At 43.0% G+C, this 23837-nt stretch overlaps 1 protein-coding gene across 4 annotated transcripts in view; it reads left to right on the top strand.

Annotated features, from left to right (window-relative positions):
- The window catches only part of LOC106570361 (zinc finger protein 40), an 88464-nt gene that overhangs the window by 29284 nt on the left and 35343 nt on the right, over positions 1 to 23837 (top strand). The window contains exon 1 of one of the 4 annotated variants that reach the window (XM_014142584.2): positions 1142 to 1898. The exons of the other annotated variants lie outside the window; for them this stretch is intronic. Within the exon in view, the coding sequence (XP_013998059.1) occupies positions 1817 to 1898 (82 nt within the window). The 5' untranslated portion in view covers positions 1142 to 1816. Of the gene's footprint in view, positions 1 to 1141; positions 1899 to 23837 lie in introns of those variants that run through there. 4 annotated transcript variants of the gene reach the window in all.

Genomic DNA, 23837 nt, shown 5'->3' with positions numbered 1-23837 from the left:
GATCGGTAGGATTGTCAGTTTTACGAGGTTATGTTTGGCAGCATGAGTGAAGGGTGCTTTGTTGCGAAATAGGAAGCCGATTCTAGATTTAATTTTGGATTGGAGATGCTTAATGTGAGTCTGGAAGGAGAGTTTACAGTCTAATCAGACACCTAGGTATTTGTAGTTGTCCACATATTCGAAGTCAGAACCGTCCAGTGTAGTGATGCTAGACGGGCGGGCAGGTGCAGGCAGCGATCGGTTGAAGAGCATGCATTTAGTTTTACTTGCATTTAAGAGCAGTTGGAGGCCACGGAAGGAGAGTTGTATGGCATTGAAGCTCGTCTGGAGGTTAGTTAACACAGTGTCCAAAGAAGGGCCAGAAGTATACAGAATGGTGTCGTCTGCATAGAGGTGGATCAGAGAATCACCAGCAGCAAGAGCGATATCATTGATGTATACAGAGAAAAGAGTCGGCCCGAGAACAACAGGCCCTTCGATTTGACACAGTGAACTCTGTCTGAGAAGTAGTTGGTGAACCAGGCAAGGCAGTCATTTGAGAATGCAGTGATTGACAGAGTCGAAAGACTTGGCCAGGTCGATGACTACGGCTGCACAGTAATGTATTTTATCGATGGCGGTTGTGATATCGTTTAGGACCTTGAGCGTGGCTGAGGTGCACCCATGACCAGCTCGGAAACCAGACTGCATAGCGGAGAAGGTACGCTGGCATACGAAATGGTCGGTGATCTGTTTGTTAACTTGGCTTTCGAAGACCTCAGAAAGGCAAGGTAGGACAGATATAGGTCTAACAGTTTGGGTCTAGAGTGTCTGCCCCTTTGAAGAGGGGGATGACCACGGCAGCTTTCCAGTCTTTGGGGATTATGATCCCATGTACTGTGTTGTAATGTAGATGTAATATCCTAGGCATGTTAGTGCAGTCTGTTGTGTGATTAACAACAGTCCGTATGTGTGATTAACAACAGTCAGTCTAACACCCTCATTAAAATTACAATTGAACATAATGACTATGGCTCAAGATTGCAGGAAAAAAGCTGTTTAGGTTGTTTGAAAAATGGTAAATTCCCCCCCTCCAATCTCACATACTTCATGCCCCCTCTAAAATAATGGGTGCATTACGCCTCTGGGTGTCTGTTTGTGTGAAGCGGAATTAGGCACCAGATCTTTTTTTTTGCCCCTGCATCCTGCTTTGGTTAGAGTTTTTTGAGAGAGATATAGCCAAGTTATCGTGTATTTATTACTTATTTTATTATTACGTGTTTTATTTTCAATTATTCTATTTTTCTCTCTCTGCGTTGTTGGGAAGGGCCCGTAAGTCAGCATTTAGTCTACACCTGTTGTTTTACGAAGCGTGTGACGGATAAGATTTGATTTGAGTGAGCGAGCGAGCGAGAGAGCTGACGCTTTGGTAGGGGAAGTCGGCACAGTGGCAGCCAGGGCTTTCCCTGATTTAGAGCAGGGATTAAAAAAACTGGACGAGAGAAGGACGAAAAAAAGGAAAGGCAAGGCAGAAAGAGAGAGAAGGAAGGGAAGCTTGGCTGCATGCTAGCTGCCGCTCCAGCAAAAGGGGAGGCAGGCAGAAGTGTAAAGAGAAAGCTCAGACTCTTGTCTCACTCAGTGGAGTTTTGAGTGAGTTCTCAGACAGACAGACGGTGACCAGACGGAGGCTCTCTGCCTTTCGCTCTGCTCCGCTGTGGCATTTCAGGAGTTGAGGAGAGGGCAAGAAGGAATGTCAGCCGGTTATTGTTCGGGAGGAGCATGTCTGACTGACCGACTGTGTGGGGAATGTTAGGTCAGGTGTTCCCCTGTAAGCTACATGTTGTCTGACTCGAAGGAAAGACGAGAAGACAGAGACTTCAGACTACACAACAGAACAGCGTTCTCTGCCTCTTGCACAGGTATTGTGATGTGTTTGTGCGTGCGTGCGTTGATTTATGGCTGCGTGTTATTGCAACAGCATTATATACTCATATAGAGCTTGTTGAGTTTCAGTTTTCTCTACTGTATCCATGTTTTTCATTGATCCTCTCTTTCTTTACCTCCTACTGTATCAATGGTTTTCATTTGGAGATATGGATTTTCTAGGGCCGATACCGATTTGAGGGTCAAGGAGGCCGATGGCGGACTTTTATGACAAATGTTCCCAGAGATTAATGCATACATTTTTTTCTCAAACAATATATATATAATTTTTTACTAATTTAACTACAAAGCAACATAATTGTAATACTTTTATTTGAATGGTAAATCTCTTGATAAACTGGATGAATTAAGATGGCATAGGCCTACTCACAAAACAGGTGAACGTGTAGTCAGTAAGAGTGTGTGCATGCATTGAGTTATTGAGCTTGTTTTCCTTCCATTTGGGACTTACACAGAGTGTACAAAACATTATGAACACCTTCCTAATATTGAGTTTGCTTAAAAATCCTTCTTTAACCTGTCTCCTCCCCTTCATCGTCACTGATTCTAAGTGGATTTAACAAGTGACTCAAATGGCTAGTTCAGCTATCTGTCAAGAAATGGGCATATTGTAACTTGATCCTACTGTTACATCTCTCCCCATCGCTCATATCACTTGCTGCTGTTACTGCTACTATGAGAACTAGCTCAATGGCAATGCCATTTGCAACCAATCCATACATGTGAATAATATTTAACAAGGAGACTGAGGGTAGGAAAAAAGCTTAAAAAACTATGCACGTTCTGTCTGTGACTCAAGTCTGCCCATAGTTTGTGAAGTGAGAATGCACACTCGCTCGCGCTGATCTACAGCTTTCTTGGCCCCTAAACCTGCAGGAAGATTCTTAGGTTGCTAAACCTATTTCCAACCTTTATTTAGGCAGTTTAAAACACTTCCTCCTTTCCCTATTACAACAATCATCTAATCTGACTATCAACTCTCAATTTATGGATACGATTGCGGCTGGTCAGATCAGCACACCAGTAAATAGCTAACCTTACACCCCAAGTCAGATGGCTCGTTGCCAAAAATGGTGCATGTTCAAAAGGATAAGCAGCTAATGTTGGCTAGCTACGTTGGCTATTATCTCCTGATATCTTAGCAGGGGTGTTTATCTAGCCAACTACAGTAGCTAGCATAGTAGCTAATATTGCTAGCTAGCTAACACCACAGATGAAAGGGTTAGTAATCATAATCTTTACTAACAGGGCACATAGCTATCTGCTTAGCTAGCTAGCTAGCTTGTTTATTGCACGCATGTCCAGGCACGTCGACACAAGCTTTATTATTAGTGAATTAACTAAAGTAGTATTTCCAGTCACAGCTAGCTTGCTGATTTTCCTAGCTAGACATTCCTCCGCATTCTGTAGTGCTCGTGGCTCAGGCGGTGAGTGTCGACTGGCATACAGTACCAACAGTTTTGCTATGTAAAGGGACTATCGGCAAAGCCAACAGAGAAGGGCTGATAGAATAGAAAAGGACAATATCGGCCCGCTATATCGGCTCGGCCGATTATCGGTCCTTCACTATCCTCATTGATCCCCTCTTTCTTTACCTCCTCTACTGTAGCCATGGTTCTGATTGACTCCTTCTCTCTTCACCTCCTTTTGTTATCTCTTTCTCTCTCCTTTCATCTAACTTCTTAGACCATTAAGAGTGCTGCTGCTACCTTGTGGTGTTTTTGTGTGGCACTGTGATCTGTTTATGTCATATCCTGTCCAGGTGGAGTTGGGATTGAGGCCTCCCTTTTCTCTGATCCTTTTTGAATTTGTTTTACCTTTACTGTAAAATAATACCTATCAAGGTTGGTGGGTGGTATGTTATGGATGATGTGTAACATCTTAGAGTGCCTGTGTCTTTAAGAGTGTATAATAAGAAAAATAGCCTAATGGGGATATGTTTTTTTCTTCATTATATGTGCCCAACCAGATGATGCAGGTAGCCTAGTAGTTAGAGGGTTTGGCCAGTTACCGAAGGTTGCTGGATCGAATCCCAGAGCTGACAAGGTAAAATTCTGTCGTTCTGCCTCTGAACAAGGCAGTTAACCCACTGTTCCCCGGTAGGCCTTCTTTGTAAATAAGAATTTGTTCTCAACTGACTTGCCTAGTTAAATAAAGGTTACATTTAAATTTCAAAAATGTAAATGCAGGCTACTCTCTGTCTGTTGGCCTTGACATTGGCAGGATGGTTGATGTTGGTCAGGGGCTAACAAGGCTAAATGCTAACTCCACTCCCACTAACTCCAATCAGTGAGTGAGTCCTTAAGCAGGGCTTACTTCCTGCACATGTTTGTGGTGTGTTTCTTCATGGGCAGAGTGACGTAGGACCAGGGAGGACGAGGTGAGGGGGTGGTTACATAACAGACAACCAAGTCCCACAGATGAGAGCTGCGTGTGTCTGTGCTCGCGCATATGTGTGAGAGGAGGTGGTCTTGACTGACTGTTCCACCCACCATGAGCTCATCAGCTCACTTAGCTCATTCAGACACAATCCCTGCTATGCATGCTTTAATATTAGCTAGTCCCTATCACAGCAATAAGGTAATGTGTGCTTGTGCATGTGTGTCTGTGTGTGGTGCATGCGCACAGTCATGTTTGTGTGTGTAAGGTTGCACATTTATTTCTGTGTGAGAGAGAAAGAAAGAGAGAGAGAGAGATCTCCCTCCCTCAGTGTTTTGTTCCACATAGCCATGTTCTCCCTGCTTTATTTCATCAAGGTATTGTAATGACATAATCATCCTACTACCTCTGCTAGAGGTACAAGGACATCTTCATCTCAAATGGCGTCCTATTCCCTTTATAGTGCACTACTTTTGACCAGGGCCCACCATTCACCATGATGAAATTAAATGGTGGGGAAAACAAGCTTACAGGATTGTTACGATCTCTTTACCATCTAGGTGGTAATACTCTGTAACAGTGGTCTGATACACGACATTAACCTGATGTTCAGTGGATGTCTTTGTTTTGTTATGCTGTTATACGGGTGCGAAAGAGATGGAGGGGCAAAAAGGAGAGAGGAGTGGGAGAGATGGGGAGGGTAGAGAGAAGGCTCTCTGTTAGCGGTGTTCCACTGGGTGGGATTATGTAACGTTACCTCCTGCCTGCCTGTCGGTGATTGGCACCTAGTAACAACGTGAGGCAGAGGCATGGCGGCAGCAACAACAACATCAAGGTAGCTAGCAAGCAGTGCCTCTCTCTTCTCAGCCTACTGAGACCCTCCTTTCTTTCTGTGGACTGGTGTCAGATTCCACTGATTTTTATGCCATTTTGCAACAGTAACACAAGCTTAATAGTGCACATTTTTGACACTCCTCGTGTCTTATCTTTCATATTTAGCTATAATAAGTGAAGAAGAACATTTTATTTTTTGTGCACTCAGTTATTCAAAATACAGGCTGACATTATGTTTGATAAAGGTCTTGGCCGAGCAGTTAATTTCAGATGCATAAAGGAGCATTTGAACGTGGCCTTTCTATCCCATTCCTGCAGTTCTGATCGCAAAAATATTTGACACAAACACTATGCTGCGGTCTAGAGAAAAGACTGATAGAAATGCCTCTCATAGGGAATGTTATTAAAGAAGAGGCAGGCTTCTTCTATACAGTAATTGTTCATCTGTCCTTTTGTCACTCTGGATGGGAGACGGGGGTTGATCAAAGCAATTGCTTTAAAATCAGAGGAATTCTTGTAATTTCATGTTTGTGTGTGAATTGTAAAATGTAACCCTATGAATATTACACACACACACACACACTAACTCAGATGTTCGTGTCCTGCCATGAACCTTCCATTAATACACACACACTCTCTTAATCGTCCATCACCACACTCATGGATGCACACACACAGTACCAGGGAGAAGTTTGGACACCCCTACTCATTCCAAGGTTTCTTTATTTAAACTATTTTCTATATTGTAGGATATTAGTGAAGACATCACAACTATGAAATAACAATGTGGAATCATGTAGTAACCAAAAAAGAAGTGTTAAATCAAAATATATTGTATATGAGATTCTTCAAAGTAGCCACCCTTTGCCTTGATGACAGCTTTGCACACTCTTGGCATTCTCTCAACCAGCTTCATAAGGTAGTCACCTGGAATGCATTTTACATTACATTTTAGTCATTTAGCAGACGCTCTTATCCAGAGCGACTTACAGTAGTGAGTGCATACATTTCATTTCATGCTTTTTTTTTTTGTACTGGCCCCCCGTGGGAATTGAACCCACAACCCTGGCGTTGCACACACCATGCTCTACCAACTGAGCCACAGGAAAGCCAACAGGAATGCATTTCAATTAACAGGTGTGCCTTGTTAAACCTCTTACATCTAGATGTTCCGCTAGCGGAACGCCTCGCCAATATCCAATGATAGAGTGTGGCGCGAATTACAAACTCCTCAAAAATCCCAAAACGTCAATTTTTCAAACATATGACTATTTTACACTATTTTAAAGACAAGACTCTCCTTTATCTAACCACATTGTCCGATTTCAAAAAGGCTTTACAACGAAAGCAAAACATTAGATTATGTCAGGAGAGTACCCAGCCAGAAATAATCAGACACCCATTTTTCAAGCTAGCATATAATGTCACAAAAACCAAAACCACAGCTAAATGCAGCACTAACCTTTGATCTTCATCAGATGACACTCCTAGGACATTATGTTATACAATACATGCATGTTTTGTTCAATCAAGTTCATATTTATATCAAAAACCAGGTTTTTACATTAGCATGTGACGTTCAGAACTAGCATACCCACCGAAAACTTCCGGTGAATTTACTAAATTACTCACGATAAACGTTCACAAAAAACATAATTATTTTAAGAATTATAGATACAGAACTCCTTTATGCAATCGCGGTGTCCGATTTTAAAATAGCTTTTCGGTGAAAGCACATTTTGCAATATTCTGAGTAGATAGCCCGGCCATCATGGCTAGCTATTTTGACACCCACCAAGTTTGGCACTCACCAAACTCAGATTTACTATAAGAAAAATTGGATTACCTTTGCTGTTCTTCGTCAGAATGCACTCCCAGGACTTCTACTTCAACACCCAATGTTGTTTTGGTTCCAAATAATCCATAGTTATATCCAAATAGCGGCGTTTTGTTCTTGCGTTCAAGACACTATCCGAAGGGTGACGCGCGGCGCGTATCGTGACAAAACATTTCAAAATATTCCATTACCGTACTTCGAACCATGTCAAACGCTGTTTAAAATCACATTTTATGTGATTTTTCTCGTAAAATAGCGATAATATTCAGACCGGGAGACCTTGTTTTCGTTCAAAGACTGAAAATAGAAAATGGAGTCTTCACATGCACACGCGCACCCGTGTCATTGTTCTCAGCTCGACCACTTTCCAAAACCCCTACTGTTTTTCGCCCAGGGACTGCAGAGTCATCATTCCCCGTTCTGGCGCCTTCTGAGAGCCTATGGGAGTCTTAGAAAATGTCACGTTACAGCAGAGATCCTCTATTTTCCATAAAGAGGCTATAGAAGGACAAGAAATGGTCAGAGAGGGCACTTCCTGTATGGAATCTTCTCAGGTTTTGGCCTGCCATATGAGTTCTGTTATACACACAGACACCATTCAAACAGTTTTAGAAACTTTAGGGTGTTTTCTATCCACATCTACTAATTATATGCATATTCTAGTTTCTGGGCAGGAGTAATAACCAGATTAAATCAGGTACGTTTTTTATCCGGCCGTGAAAATACTGCCCCCTATCCTAAACAGATTAAGATCATTTGTGGAATTGCTTTCCTTCTTAATGTGTTTGAGCCAATCAGTTGTGTTGGTAGGGTGGTATACAGAAGATAGCCCTATATGGTAAAATACCAAGTCCATATTATGGCAAGAACAGCTCAAATAAGCAAAGGGAAACGACAGTCCATTACTTTACGACATGAAGGTAAGTCAATCCGGAAAATGTAAAGAACTTTGAAAGTTTCTTCAAGTGTTGTCGCAAAAACCATCAAGCGCTATGATGAAACTGGCTCTCATGAGGACTGCCACAGGAAAGGAAGACCCAGAGTTCAAATCAAATTTTATTTGTCACATGCGCCGAATACAACAGATGTGGGCCTTACAGTGAAATGCTTACTTACTTAACCAACAATGCAGTTAAGTAAAATGAAGTGTTAAGTAAAAAATAGGTAAGTAAAAAAATAAATAAAAGTAATAACAGTAACAAATAATTAAAGAGCAGCAGTAAAATAACAATAGGGGTACCGGTACAATGTGAGGGGGCACCGGTTAGTCGAGGTTATTGAGGTAAAATGTACACTACCGTTCTAAAGTTTGGGGTCACTAAGAAATTTCCTTGTTTTTGAAAGAAAAGCAAAATTTGTCAATTTTTAAAATATCAAATTGATCAGAAATATAGTGTAGACATTGTTAATGTTGTAAATAACTATTGTAGCTGAAAATGGCAGATTTTTTTTATGGAATATCTACATTTAAAAGCAACCATCAGTCCTGTGTTCCAATGGCACATTGTGTTAGCTAATCCAAGTTTATAATTTTAAAAAGACTAATTAATCATTAGAAAACCCTTTTGCAAATATGTTAGCACAGCTGAAAACTGTTGTTGTGATTTAAAGAGCAACAAAACTGGCCTTCTTTAGGCTAGTTGAGTATCTGGAGCATCAGCATTTGTGGGTTCGATTACAGGCTCAAAATGGCCAGAAACAAAGCACTTTCTTCTGAAACTCGTCAGTCTATTCTTGTTCTGAGAAATGAAGGCTAGTCCATGCAAGAAACTGCCAAGAAACTGAAGATCTGGTACAACACTGTGCTACTCCCTTCACAGAACAGTGCGAACTGGCTCTAACCAGAATAGAAAGAGGAGTGGGAGGCCCCGGTGCACCACTAAGCAAGAGGACAAGTACATTAAAGTGTCTAGTTTGAGAAACAGACGCCTCACAAGTCCTCAACTGGCAGCTTTGTAAAATAGTACCCGCAAAACACCAGTCTCAACGTCAACAGTGAAGAGGCGACTCCGGGATGCTGGCCTTCTAAGCAGAGTTCCTCTGTCCAGTGTCTGTGTTCTTTTGCCCATCTTAATCTTTTTTTTTATTGGCCAGTCTGAAATATGGCTTTTTCTTTGCAACTCTGCCTAGAAGGCCAGCATCCCGGAGTCGCCTCTTCACTGTTGACGTTGAGACTGGTGTTTTGGGGTTAGAAGCTGTTAAGTCTTTTGGACCTAGACTTGGTGCTTCAGTACCACTTGCCGTGCGGTAGCAGAGAGAACAGTCTATGACTAGGGTGGCTGGAGTCTGACAATTGTTAGGGCCTTCCTCTGACACCAGTATAGAGGTCCTGGATGGCAGGAACCTTGGCCCCAGTGATGTACTGGGCCGTACGCACTACCCTCTGTAGTGCCTTGTGGTCGGAAGCTGAGCAGTTATCATACCAGGCAGTGATGCAACCAGTAAGGATGCTCTCGATGGTGCAGCTGTATAACTTTGAGGTTCTGCTGCCGAGGATAAGTTCATTCAAGTTAACTGCACCTCAGATTGCAGCAAAAATAAATGCTTCACAGACTTCAAGTAACAGACATCTCAACATCAACTGTTCAGAGGAGACTGCGTGAAATCAGGCCTTCATGGTCGAATTGCTGCAAAGAAACCACTACTAAAGGATACCAATAATAAGAAGAGACTTGCTAGGGCTACAAAACACGAGCAATGGACATTAGATCCGTAAATCTGTGCTTTGGTCTGATGAGTCCAAATTTGAGATTTTGGTTCCAACTGCTGTGTCTTTGTGAGACGCAGAGTAGGAGAACAGATCTCTGCATGTGTGGTTCCCACCGTGAAGCATGGAGGAGGTGTGATGGGGCTTTGCTGGTGGCACTGTCAGTGATTTATTTAGAATTCAAGGCACACTTAACCAGCATGGCTACCACAGCATTCTGCAGTGTTACACCATCCCATCTGGTTTGAGCTTAGTGGGACTATCATTTGTTTTTCAACTGGACAATGACCCAACACACCTCCAGGCTGTGTAAGGGCTATTTGACCTAGAAGGAGAGTGATGGAGTGCTGCATCAGATGACCTGGCCTCCACAATCACCTGACCTCAACCCAATTCAGATGGTATGGGATGAGTTGGACCGCAGAGTGAAGGAAAAGCAGCCAACAAGTGCTCAGAATATGTGGGTACTCCTTCAAGATTGTTGGAAAAGCATTCCAGGTGAATCTGGTTGAGAGAATGCCAAGATTGTGCAAAGCTGTCAAGGCAGAGGTTGGCTAGTTTGAAGAATCTCAAATATATTTTCTTTAACACTTTTTTTTGGTTATTACATGATTCCATGTGTTATTTCATAGTTTTGATGTATTCACTATTATTCTACAATGTCAAATATATTTACAAAAAAGAAAAACCCTTAAATGAGTAGGTGTGTCCAAACTTTTGACTCGTATTGTAGTTCTTTGTTGTTTACAGGCAGAGACCCTTATTCCTGTCTAAAATTACCACAGTATACTACTGCCAAATTATCCCAGTGTTTCCCTAATTAGTGTTGGGTTTGTTTTCACTGTTTGGGTTTTGTTTTGCAACGATTTACCGGAACACATAAATGCCTATTTATTTACCACCACTTCACAGTGACATTGCAAGAAACTGTGTGGTCACTCACTAGGGCAGTGTCCCAAATGGCACCTTATTCCTATGTAGAGATGTGCACTTCTTTTGATCAGGGCCCATATGACTCTGGTCAAAAGTAGTGCACTGTATAGGGAATAGGGTGCTATTTGGGAAACAGCCTGTGTTTGTCCCTGGCCTTGGTAAATATTTATCTGATTGAGTGAAGCCACTTGTTTAGGTTGGCTGGTTATTTTAGCCTTCAGGACTTCCCCTAATAGCCATATCCAAAACTGAAACCCAGGGAAGTTCCCTCTTTATATAGCCAGGCCAAAACGCCATTCATGTGGTCTTTTCTAACTGCTCTAACACTAAAAGGGCATTATAATAATTTTCACAATTTCATAGTATTATTCCAAACTCAGTGTGGAAATATACAGGTATATTGGAAACACTTGAGAAATGAGGCATACAGTGTATATTGAACGCAGGTGGTCCCACACAGGTGTGGTTCCTGATTTAATTAATAAATTAACATCCCATCATGCTTAGGGTCATGTTTAAAAATGCTGGGCAGGCCAATATTTTGGCTACCATGGCTACACCCTCATAGAATGACAATGCCAGGGCATGAGTTGTCACTGAATGGTTTGATGAGCATGAAAACGATGTAAAACATATGCAATGGCCGTCTCAGTCACCAGATCTCGACTCAATTGAACACTTGTGAGATTCTGGAGAGTTTTCCACCACAGTCAACAAAACTATAAATGGAATTTCTCGTGGGAGAATGGTGTCGCATCCCTCCAATAGAGTTCCAGACATATAAAACACAGGAAAAGCAGATTTTTGGCTATACTAGGCCTTTAAGTTGTTTAAGTGTAGATTAAGTTTTAGTTGAACAACGAATTGAGTGATTCATTTTGAAAGATGCCTTTAAGAAGATGCCACATTAATTGTTTATCCCCAGTTTTGCTATAGGTCTACGATCTGTTAAATTTCCTTCCTAATTGTTTTTGCGCATATAGTAATTTAACACCACAGCTGCTAAGACAAAGAACAGAGTCGTTTACCAGGTCTGAGAGAGGGGGGAAAATGTAACTGGCTCACTCAACACCTGTATCTCCTCCTTGTTGAGTTAGAAGTTGGGCAGAAGGCATTTGGCAGAGTCTACCACCCCAACTCCCGTCCTCCCCCCTCCGCTCCTCCCTTCCCTCTCCTTCCACCATTGCCTCTGGCACTTCAGAGGAACGCTCTTGCTCCAAAAAGAGAGAGCAAGAAAAAGAGAGCTGAGCGAGAGAGAAAAAAAAGAACAAGAGAGCTGAGAGCCGGAACCCCTGGAGGGTACCAGAGCGTTTTCTAGTGACGTCACCATACTCCACCACTGTGTTTTGGCTGGCCCAGCTCCCCTCCTTCCTCGTCCCTCCCATTTCCTCCTTCCTTCTCTTCTGCCCTGACAGGAATTCCCCTCCTCGTCGCCAAGTTACTGTGGCTACCGCAGCAGCTCCACAGCTGTTTGGCCAAAAATGATGACTTATGACTGTGTGTTGACTGATGGATGAGTATGTCAGCTATACAAAAGACTTGTTGTTTGCGTTTCAGGACAAAGGCCAGTCGTCAAGTGTTTGTTTAATGTGAGATCAGACTAGCTAGCTTCTATATAGTATCTGGATGGAGAGATGCATGCTTTACAGTAGTCAGTAGGTAGGCTAGCAGTTAGAGCATTGGGCCAGTAACCGAAAGGTTGCTGGTTCGAATACCCGAGCCGACAAGGTGAATAATCTGTCGATGTGCCTTTGAGCAAGGCACTTAACTCTAATTGCTCCAGGATCACTGTTGATAATGGCAGACCCTGCTGGCCCAGCTCCCCTCCACTTTCTAAGGGTGTCTCGGAGGGAGTGAGAATTAAAAAAATATACCTCCATTTCACACGCGTGTATAATACACACACTTGTACATTTTTGAAATAGGACAAATATAAGCACCCACTAATGCTATTATATACAGTATCTCACAAAAGTGAGTACACCCCTCACATTTTTGTAAATATTTGAGTATATCTTTTCATGTGACAACACTGAAGAAATGACACTTTGCTACAATGTAAAGTAGAGAGTGTACAGCTTGTATAACAGTGTAAATTTGCTGTCCCCTCAAAATAACACAACACATAGCCATTGTCTAAACCGCTGGCAACAAAAGTGAGTACACCCCTAAGTGAAAATATCCAAATTGGGCCCAAAGTGTCAATATTTTGTGTGGCCACCATCATTTTCCAGCACTGCCTTAACCCTCTTGGGCATGGAGTTCACCAGAGCTTCACAGGTTGCCACTGGAGTCCTCTTCCATGATGACATCACGGAGCTGGTGGATGTTAGAGACCTTGCACTCCTCCACCTTCCGTTTGAGGATGCCCCACAGATGCTCAATAGGGTTTAGGTCTGGAGACATGCTTGGCCAGTCCATCACCTTTACCCTCAGCTTCTTTAGCAAGGCAGTGGTCGTCTTGGAGGGGTGTTTGAGGTCGTTATCATGTTGGAATACTGCCCTGCGGCCCAGTCTCCGAAGGGAGGGGATCATGCTCTGCTTCAGTATGTCACAGTACATGTTGGCGTTCATGGTTCCCTCAATGAACTGTAGGTCCCCAGTGCCGGCAGCACTCATGCAGCCCCAGACCATGACACTCCCACCACCATGCTTGACTGTAGGCAAGACACACTTGTCTTTGTACTCCTCACATGGTTGCCACCACACACGCTTGACACCATCTGAACCAAATAAGTTTATCTTGGTCTCATCAGACCACAGGACATGGTTCCAGTAATCCATGTCCTTAGTCTGCTTGTCTTCAGCAAACTGTTTGCGGGCTTTCTTGTGCATCATCTTTAGAAGAGGCTGCCTTCCGGGACGACAGCCATGCAGACCAATTTGATGCAGTGTGCGGCGTATGGTCTGAGCACTGACAGGCTGACCCCCCCCCCCCACCCCTTCAACCTCTGCAGCAATGCTGGCAGCACTCGTACGTCTTTTTCCCAAAGACAACCTCTGGATATGACTCTGAGCACGTGCACTCAATTTCTTTGGTTGACCATGGCGAGGCCTGTTCTGAGTGAAACCTGTCCTATTAAACCGCTGTATGGTCTTGGCCACCGGGCTGCAGCTCAGTTTTAGGGTCTTGGCAATTTTCTTATAGCCCAGGCCATCTTTATGTAGAGCAACAATTCTTTTTTTCAGATCCTCAGAGAGTTCTTTGCCATGAGGTGCCATGTTGAACTTCCAGTGACCAGTCAGTATGAGGGAGTGTGAGAGCGATGACACCAAATTTAACACACCTGCTCCCCATTCACACCTGAGACCTTGTAACACTAACGAGTCACATGACACCGGGGAGGGAAAAAGGCTAATTGGGCCCAATTTGGACATTTTCACTTAGGGGTGTACTCACTTTTGTTGCCAGCGGTTTAGACAATGGCTGTGTGTTGAGTTATTTTGAGGGGACAGCAAATTTACACTGTTATACAAGCTGTACACTCACTACTTTACATTGTAGCAAAGTGTCATTTCTTCAGTGTTGTCACATGAAAAGATATACTCAAATATTTACAAAAATGTGAGGGGTGTACTCACTTTTGTGAGATACTGTATACCCCCGATGACTTGTACACAGCGTGTGTGTGCGCTGAATGGGTGGACTGCTCCCCAGGGGTTGAGGGAGCGTTCAGGGTTGAGTGCCGCTAACTGCAACCGTCCACAGCAACGTGTTTGATGAGAGCAGAGGTGACAGGGAGCAGCTCGGCCGCTGTCACTCATAGAGCAACTGTAACAACAACGGCAACCAATTTAATATGGACAGTCATATGGTAAGGGAACAGGGCTGAGGGAGCGAACATGTTAGGAATGAAATAGAGTTCATGTAGCCTTCAGTTTTGCCTCAGAAAACTACGGCTGTCTGTTTTAAAGTTCATCCACAGGAGACCAATCTGAAGCAAATGTTAAATGAACATGCAAGGTGTGGGTTTGTTTTAGATAGAACAGCTTGTTAGTGTAAGCGGTGTGAAATGGCTAGCTAGTTAGCGGGGTGCACGCTAATAGCGTTTCTTAGGCGTAGTTTTTTTTCAGGGTAGCCTAATATCAGTGTACCACACACCCGTGCTGAATTTCTCCACACCTACTTCTGGAGTTGTGTGACTGAGGCCGTGTCCGAAATGACACCCTATATCCCACCCATAGGGCTCTGGTCAAAGGTAGGGCACTATATACTGCAGTCTGGATGTTCGTTCTGTCACACACACACACATTAGCTCTGGTTCACGGCCCCTAGAAGAACCAGCCAATGGGGAACTTGAGATTTTGACCCGATCAACTTTGACGTGTGGCTTGTTTTGTTTCCCGTTTTGGGGTTTTATGCAGAGAAAGGAACGAGTGTGTATTTGGGCTGGCTGTAGCATTTCAATTATAATTTCTCTCCCCTGTCTTAATCAATCAGGAAGTGATATCAATCACATGGACTGATTTCTCTATTTTCTTTTCCCTAATTTCTTTACTTAATTTGTGTTTTGTTTAATTTGTGTTTTGTTCTATTTGATCTATTTATCGATTTCAATTAGATCAAATCTTTACCCATTCCACTGTTACAACATATTTTATGACATTTTACATTCCATGAGTGATTTGTAAGACGCATTGAATCACATGCCTGTTTGATGTGTTCCTGATTGTTTGTTAAATGTAAATATCAACCAGCAATGCAATTTAGTTCTCTGTTTTCTAGAGCCAGTCTGAATCATTGGGTCTATTTCAGTACCATAATCACGCCTTCCATGATCGGCAACTGAGAAAGAAACAAATCATAATTTAGCTCTGCTTGGCCATGTGTTTTGGTTTGGCAGTCTGTCTCTTTATTTACACAGGCCAGATTGTCTAATAGCGATGGAAGTTTCAGAATTCACATTTGCCACCACCCGCGCCATTGCGCACACACACACCCACACAAACCCCCCAACCAACACATCTCAATCTGACTACTGTAGTTTTATATACAGTACCAGTCAAATGTTGACACACCTACTCATTATATGTTCTCTTACTTTTGACTATTTATCTACATTGTAGAATAAATAGAAGACATCAAAATTATGAAATTACACATGGAATCATGTAGTAACCAGAAAAGTGCTAAACAAATCTAAATATATTTGAGATTCTTCAAAGTATCCACCCTTTGCCTTGATGACAGCTTTGCACACTCTTGGCAATCTCTCAACCAGCTTCACCTGGAATGCTTTTCCAACAGTCTTGAAGGAGTTCCCACATGCTGAGCACTTGTTGGCTGCTTATTCTACAATGTAGAAAATAGTAAAAATAATGGAAAACCCTTGAATAAGTCGGTGTCCAAACTTTTGACTGGTACTGTTCAAGGAAGATTCCCACCAATCAAGCCTGTTTGCTGCCTGCCGGTGTACTGCCTGCCTGCCTGCCTACCTACTTCCCACTGTTTCCTGTGGGGCCAGCCGCACTGTAAATAACCCACACCAAAACCTGTGTGTGGTGTGTGTGTGTACATGTTCGAAACCAAACGTGTATGTTGGGACTGGGTGTTTGTCTCAGTTTGTGCATAATGCATGTTGTGTCCATTCACTACCTTGCCTATACACACCACAACCATCTCCCTCCCAGTCTATCCCAATGGAGCGAGACGCGCCCAGCCCCAACAGGGTATGCTGCACCATCCCATCCTCCCACGCTGCCTCCCCTCCTGTCCTCGCAGAGTGCTTAGTAGTCGGAAGCTGATCCCGTAACTGGAGAGAGATTTGCCTGAATGATTTGTTTATGTCATGCTGCACGGCTTTTGGGAAGTGAAACTCTCAGACGTGCAGTCAGCACTGAAGTCTGCATGGTTCCCTTTTCTTTTCCCTCGTTCTCTCTCTCTGTCTCTCTGTCTCTCTGTCTCTCTGTCTCTCTGTCTCTCTGTCTCTCTGTCTCTCTGTCTCTCTCTCTGTCTCTCTCTCTGTCTCTCTCTCTGTCTCTCTGTCTGTCTCTCTCTCTGTCTCTCTCTCTGTCTCTCTCTCTGTCTCTCTCTCTGTCTCTCTGTCTCTCTCTCTGTCTCTCTCTCTCTGTCCATTAGGATTGACGGAGAGAGTCAGAGCACTCAGCACAGCACTGCAGTCTAGCACAGGGTAGTCTGGGTGGTTATTTCTTTCTCATCCCCACACTCTCTCCACACCTCCTGGTCTATTAAGGCTGATGGAGCCAGTCGCTCCAGTGAATGTCTATGGGAGTGGGGAAGGTCAAAGCAGTGTGCACTAGCCTGTAAGTCTGCTGATGATGATAGACTGTTGGGTAATTGGACACTAGTCACTGGGCTTCCTCATCTCATCTACCACAGTGTGTGTGTCACCCACTGACCGTAACCAGGAGCTTACTGTACTTCCTAGAATACTGGGTGTAGGTTATTTTTTTGGTATCTTTTCTTGTCTGTGATTGGTTGTTTTCTCCAGACCCATGGGCGTCTCCAATGGTTTCTTGTAAGGGTGCGACCTAAACATGTGTCAGACAGACCGTACTGTACAGTAGCTGTCTGCTTCAGGAGGTCTCTGCTGAGAGCTGCAGAAAAAGCAATATCTCATTTTCAGACGACAGGAAGAGTGCCTGAGGAGGAGGTAGCTCTTTGAGTTACACAATCTTCATCTCCCTCCCTTGCTGTGACAGAGAAGTGGGGGATGGCTGTCTGTTCCTCTCTCATCTGCAGCAGCATCAGTCTCACTTTTTCTCTCTCTCTCAATTCAATGGGGCTTTATTGGCATTGGAAACATTTTATATTGCCTAAGCAAGTGAAATAAACAAACAAAAGTGAGAAGACACAACGGCATCAACATAAAAATATTAGAAATTAGTTTCCACCTCATTTTGTGGACAATGTGTACATAGCCCATCTTTTCGAGGGCCAGGTCTGCCTACGACGGCCTCTCTCAATAGCAAGGCTATGCTCACTGAGTCTGGACATAGTCAAAGATTGTCTTAATTTAGGGTCAGTTATAGTGGTCAGGTATTCTGCCACTGTGTACTCTCTGTTTAGTGCCAGATACATAGAGCCCTATTGGCCCTAGTCAAAAGCAGTGCATTATATAGGGGATGGGGTGCCATTTGGAATGCAGCCAATAATAAAGCCATCCACCATACTGTTTGCTCTGCAGCCCACCAGGCATTGTGCTCCATTGTTGAACTGAACACACATATGCCAATCACAGATGGACTTAGTTGTTTGGCATGGTGGGCATGGCTAGGCCCAGGCACCAGAAGGGCAGAGCAGGCTGTTGAGCTGAGCTAAATGTGTTACTGCCTGGCAGGCAGCAGAGGGACGTGGGTAGGCAGGGGACGAAGAGCCTGGTGGTTTTCTAGTAGCAGGCTGAGACGGGTAGCAGGTGCTGCCTGTCACGAGGAGAGCCTCAGTCCGAGCCAGGTGTCTGCTGCAGATGTGCTCTGCGCCTCATGGCCACACTCCTCCAATTGTATTAATTTGGGCCTAATGCTGACAGGAGCCCTGTTTCATTGAAGAGTTAGAGCAAGCTATGCTCCTCCTTGCTGTGGCTTGGTGTTTCGGGAATTCACTAACATGTGGGCGTTGTAGCCAAGTCAATTATGTTTCACATGTGGCGGTTGTGACATAATTTTTGGTCCATGGGGACCAGTTTAAGCACATTCCACCTCACACTGAAGTGAGCAAAGACGGAGCAGGGTGTGTGTGTGTGTGTGTGTGTGTGTGTGTGTGTGTGGTGGGGGGGGGGCTGCAATGAGGATAGGATTCCTGGTTGTCATGGTAGCGCCAACGATGACTCGTTCTAGGCCCACGGCTCTGCAGCTTAATTGACATGCATCCTGCCCACACAAGCCCCTTCCACCACCAATCTGATATAATCACGTTGCCTGGATCAAGGTTTGACATGAGGGTCTCTACCTGGAGACTCTGTCTGCATCCCAAATGGTACCAAAAAGTAGTGCACCAAATAAGGAATAGGGTGCCATTTTGGATGCTGCCTCTATTAATGGGCTGCTGACTGGGCTCATCCTCATCATATCAGAGATTTGAGAGTGAGGGAGAGGTAAAACAGAGAGAGATACTGTAAAGAGAGTAAAAGAGGGAGAGAGAGGGGTTAAAGGGAGATGGAGAGAGGGAGCGGTAAAGAAATAGGAGGTAAAAAGAGGGCGGTAGGGCGAAAGAAAGAGGTGAAAGAGAGAAAAGCAAGGGAAAGCGTAGGAAGGAGAGGGAAGCCACTTGAGGATCAGAAGCCATCCGTCACACCTCTGCAGCTGATCCATCTGCCCTGTAGCAGCTCTGCCCACACACACAGGTTGTGCTTAATTCAGAATTTAATTCTTTAATTTGAATTGAAGTGGGAAACAGGATTCAGAAATTTGAATGAATGGAAACAGAATTGAATTCAGTAATATGTTCTGAAATTCAAATGCATCTTCTACTCTATATTAGGTGTAGTCTATACAAATATACACTTAGTGGACAGTTTTAGGTAAACGCACAACTCGCCAACCTTTGTCACTGATGGGCTACTGCAGCAGACGACCACACCGGGTTCCACTCCTATCAACTAAAAACAAGAAGAAGCGGCTCCAGTGGGCACGAGATCACCAACACTGGACAAACATCGCCTGGTCCGACGAATCCTGGTTCCTGTTGCGTCATGCTGATGGCAGTCAGGATTTGGGGTAAACGGCATGAGTCCATGGATCTATCCTGCCTGGTGGCAGTGGTGTACTGGTGTGGGGAATGTTTCTGGCACACGGAAGGTCTCTTGATACCAATTGCATTTTTTTAAATTTAACTAGGCAAGTCAGTTAAGAACAAATTCTTATTCACAATGACGGCCTACTGGGGAACAGTGGGTTAACTGCCTTGTTCAGGGGCAGAACGATAGATTTTTACCTTGTCAGCTTGGGGATTCGATCTAGCAACCTTTCGGTTACTGGCCCAACGCTCTAACCACTAGGCTACCTGCCGCCCCAGTGCCATACCCCAAAGAATTTAAGCTGTTCTGGAGGCAAAGGGGGTCCGACCCTGTACTAGATGGGTGTACCTAATAAACTGGTCATTGAGTGTACATAAAACATGTCGATATATACATGCAATTGCCAGGACCAACTCTTAAAATGAATGATCAAGGAAAACAAAATCACAAAAATGTTGTTCAATATGGGAAAATAATTCCTGAATGCATTAGTTTAACCCTCAAATTGAGCATAAAGCTTTAAAAAAAATCACAAACAAATGAAATGGTTGGTGGAAACATAATTGGCTATTCTAGCACTAAGGTTAAGAGTATATGAACATTGTTTCCAGATAAAAGTTAATGTATCTGACCTGGCAGATTCAATGAAACATTCATGTTCTATGACGGAGTGGAATTTATTTGAATTGAATGAAATGCTATTTTCTGTCACAAACTGAAATTCTAATTCTACATCCTGTGGGGTGTGGACAATTTCATTTGAATTTCAACTCGTGAGTTGAATGGGAATCAATTCTGAATTTATCACAACCATGACATATTATACTGGGTGTTATGTTCCAGTTTTGCTGCTTGAATACATGGTGAAATCAGCTGTCTAAGTTGTAATAATTAACTAATTAAAATAAAGGAATTAATCTATGAAAGTGTAACCAAAGGGTGGTATAACCTACTTGTACTACTACAGACTCTGCCTAGGTTGGTGCAGTGCCTTGTGTCAAATGGAAATTAGCTGCATTGAACTGATTTATAGTCTCTGCTTTCTTGTATGAAACCATCTTATGAACTTCAGATTTTTCTGTTTTCCTTAAGCCTACACTCGACAGCAGTCCAGTCACTGGCAAACATAACACAGCTTCATGAGTTCAATACCCTAAAACAATGTTGACCCTCCCTCCGTTTAAATTACAGTCAGGCATGTGTCCCAAATGGCACTCTATTCCCTATATAGTGCACTAGTTTTAGAGGGCTCTGTTCAAAAGCAGTGCACTATATAGGGAATAGGGTGCCATTTGGGACATAGCCCGTTTTACAGATGATTGTGCTCTGTTCATCGTCACCGGCAACATAAATGTAGTGTTTATTTTTTAAGTTATATTTTATTAATCATGTAAAAATTGCATGATTAACATCTCTCCATTTTCTCCCTCTCATGAAACATGAGCTGTCTGGCTGTCATCCCAACCATGTCAAACATCACATCATAAAAGGCTCTTCTGAAAGCTTGCCTTTAATAACAGGGGTACTGTAATAACACAGTAATAACAGTAGCTAGGAATCTTAATGAGGGGAATAGGAACAACACTATAATCATTCCCCACGGTCTTAATAACTCCTAGCATTCTGATTAAGTGTGTACCCTTCGTCCCAAATCACACCCTATTTCCTTTATAGTGCACTACTTTTGGGGTCCCTGACATTTGGACCCTGGTCATGGGCCTTGTTCAAAAGTAGTGCACTATGAAGGAAACAGGGTGCCATTTGGTATGCAGCCAGTGCCTCCCTTTCTCCCTCCCTCACTGCTTCATACTGTAACTGTGTTGTTCACCACGGCTCAAGAGGCGGTGTTGTTCACCACGGCTCAAGAGGCGGTGTTGTTCACCACGGCTCAAGAGGCGGTGTTGTTCACCACGGCTCAAGAGGCGGTGTTGTTCACCACGGCTCAAGAGGCGGTGTTGTTCACCACGGCTCAAGAGGCGGTGTTGTTCACTCAGTACTGGGCAAAGTGTCTTTTACTTAATAGGTGTCTGTCAATCGTTTTGTGTGTGTGTGTGTGTGTGTGTGTGTGTGTGTGTGTGTGTGTGTGTGTGTCTCAGTACTGGGCAAAGTGTCTTTTACTTAATAGGTGTCTGTCAATCGTTTGTGTGTGTGTGTGTGTGTGTGTGTGTGTGTGTGTGTGTGTGTGATCTGATCTATGGTGAATGCGGTCCCTGGTCTCATACCCCATATTACCCCTCAGATTGTTCTGTTGTAGTAGTAATCAGTGAAGATTAGATTGCCAGTGTGGTCTAATGCAATACATGTACAAACAATAAAGCATAATAGTAAAAGTCTACCCTCAAATCCCCTGACCAATGAAAATGAGTATTTATTATTATTTTAAATTAGGTTGCAATAATATAATTTGTGGTATGCTTTAGGGAGCTTTGGGGGGGTAGTTATAGTGAATGCCTGGTAGGCAGTGTGGTTCTATGAACTGAAGCTGAGGGAAGTGTGTGTGTGTGTGTCGGAGGGACTCTGTTACTCTGTGGTTACTGATCCTGTCACTGGAGGCATACCAACCAGGCCTCAGTGCCAAGAACACGCTATCAGTCTGTATCCCTAGTCAGAGGGTTATCTCAGTTCACGCACTCATTCATACACACGTGCCACAACATGCTCCCAAATAAGTAAAATACACACACGTGCGCAAACTGTGGCTGTTTACGATTGTTAGGAGTGGTGGGTCACAATTTCGTCAGACGATGATTGTCAAGCAAAGAACTGTGGGTCTCACGGTAATTGACCGTTAATTACCAAACACATAATCTCCTGGCTTCCACACACAGCCTACAAGCCACTGATGCAGACCTTTGGAACATCTACAATTTCAAAAGTCTAATAAATCCATGTAATATAGCCTACACCTTCACAATAAATCCATTAGTCTATTTCAAATGGCTGTGGGCTACACTAGTTCATTTAGCAGACAAGATTTGCTTAGAATTCCGTGGCATTATTTTATAGTATGAAGAATACAAATGAATAAAGCTGAATAAAATAGAAAGGATATTTTCTCCAAACGATTTGAGGGAGTGAGCACATTCTGTGTTGTGTGGATAACAAAGAAATAGGTATTCCTATATGCTTAATTTAGAGTTATTAATGTAACTTTAGTTGTTCTACAAACGTTGGGCTAATATGTTTTGTAAGGCTGCATGTGACTCTAATGATGATTTGAAAAAAGTTGCTTGAAAGGGTTGAGCTCTGCTTTGTTTTTTTGAGCAGACTTCAATTTGACAAGCACTTGATAACGCCTCCAATTTCCCTGCAGCATCCCCTTTGTGTGGCCGTAATGGATTTAAAAAAAATGCATGCCTTTTGCGGCCAGTGCGGAGTGCTGTGCGCTCCATCACGTGATCGGTTCTATCTCACAGGCTACAAGTGAAGACAGACATCCGGGACGCAACTGCTCGCGTCCTAATTCAATTCCAAGGTGCATATTGAAGATATTGTAAGAACTACATTTACTTTTCGGCAGCCAACAAGATGAGTAGGCCTAACGAACAGCAAATTACAAGCCAATGTCAATCTAATATCTCTCATTGTACAAAGTCGACCTATTCTGTGCGAGAAATAAATATTCCTAACATGGTCTGGGACAGTTGGGATGCGATAGATTCCAAATTAATACAACCACTAGAATTTAAAAATTTTTTACCCACTGTGGCTGATGCAACAGATCAGAATGTTTAGCTTAAAATGTTGATAAACTATTAGGCTATTTCTTCACATTATAAGCGCAGCAATGCTCACATGGTAGTAGGCTATAAGCGTGAATGTTCCATTAGCGAAAAACACCATTATCAAAAGTGCAATTGTGCATGTAATGCTTTTATTATAAAGGTGCATTTTTATGGGGAAAATTATCTTCCCTAAACTTGAAACTCACGCACTGCTTTTTTTGCCAGTTAGGCTCTACACCCCTTGTAAATCAGATTAATGCGCTTCATTTTAAGAAGTTATTTGGCCACTTTAGTTGTGATACAAACCTTATTAAAACATATAGGCCTATGGGCTAGGCTACATGAGGTGTGCAACTATGATTTGAAAAACAGTTTCTTTATGCTTGGCATCATTCACGAGTGATGTATAATTCACAAGTGTTAGGCTAATATTGTCACCCATCAGACTATTCTTGATTTAATCTTGTCTTTACATATACTAAATAATGTGTGAAATTTGTTTTGATTTAGAATGGACCATTATCATGCACCTGTATTGAAACAGGTGCAGCAGGAAAAAAACATGTAATCTATGCACTTAAATAGCGAATGGAGGGCGCTTTTCTCCGTGGTTTATTTTCATGCCAGCCAGATAGGCTATACTCCTGTTGTAAATACACTGCTCAAAAAAATAAAGGGAACACTTAAACAACACAATGTAACTCCAAGTCAATCACACTTCTGTGAAATCAAACTGTCCACTTAGGAAGCAACACTGATTGACAATACATTTCGCATGCTGTTGTGCAAATGGAATAGACAAC

Source organism: Salmo salar, chromosome ssa14, assembly GCF_905237065.1.
Source record: "Salmo salar chromosome ssa14, Ssal_v3.1, whole genome shotgun sequence".
Classification (NCBI taxonomy): Eukaryota; Metazoa; Chordata; class Actinopteri; order Salmoniformes; family Salmonidae; genus Salmo; species Salmo salar.
This window is presented reverse-complemented; position numbering and strand designations above follow the sequence as displayed.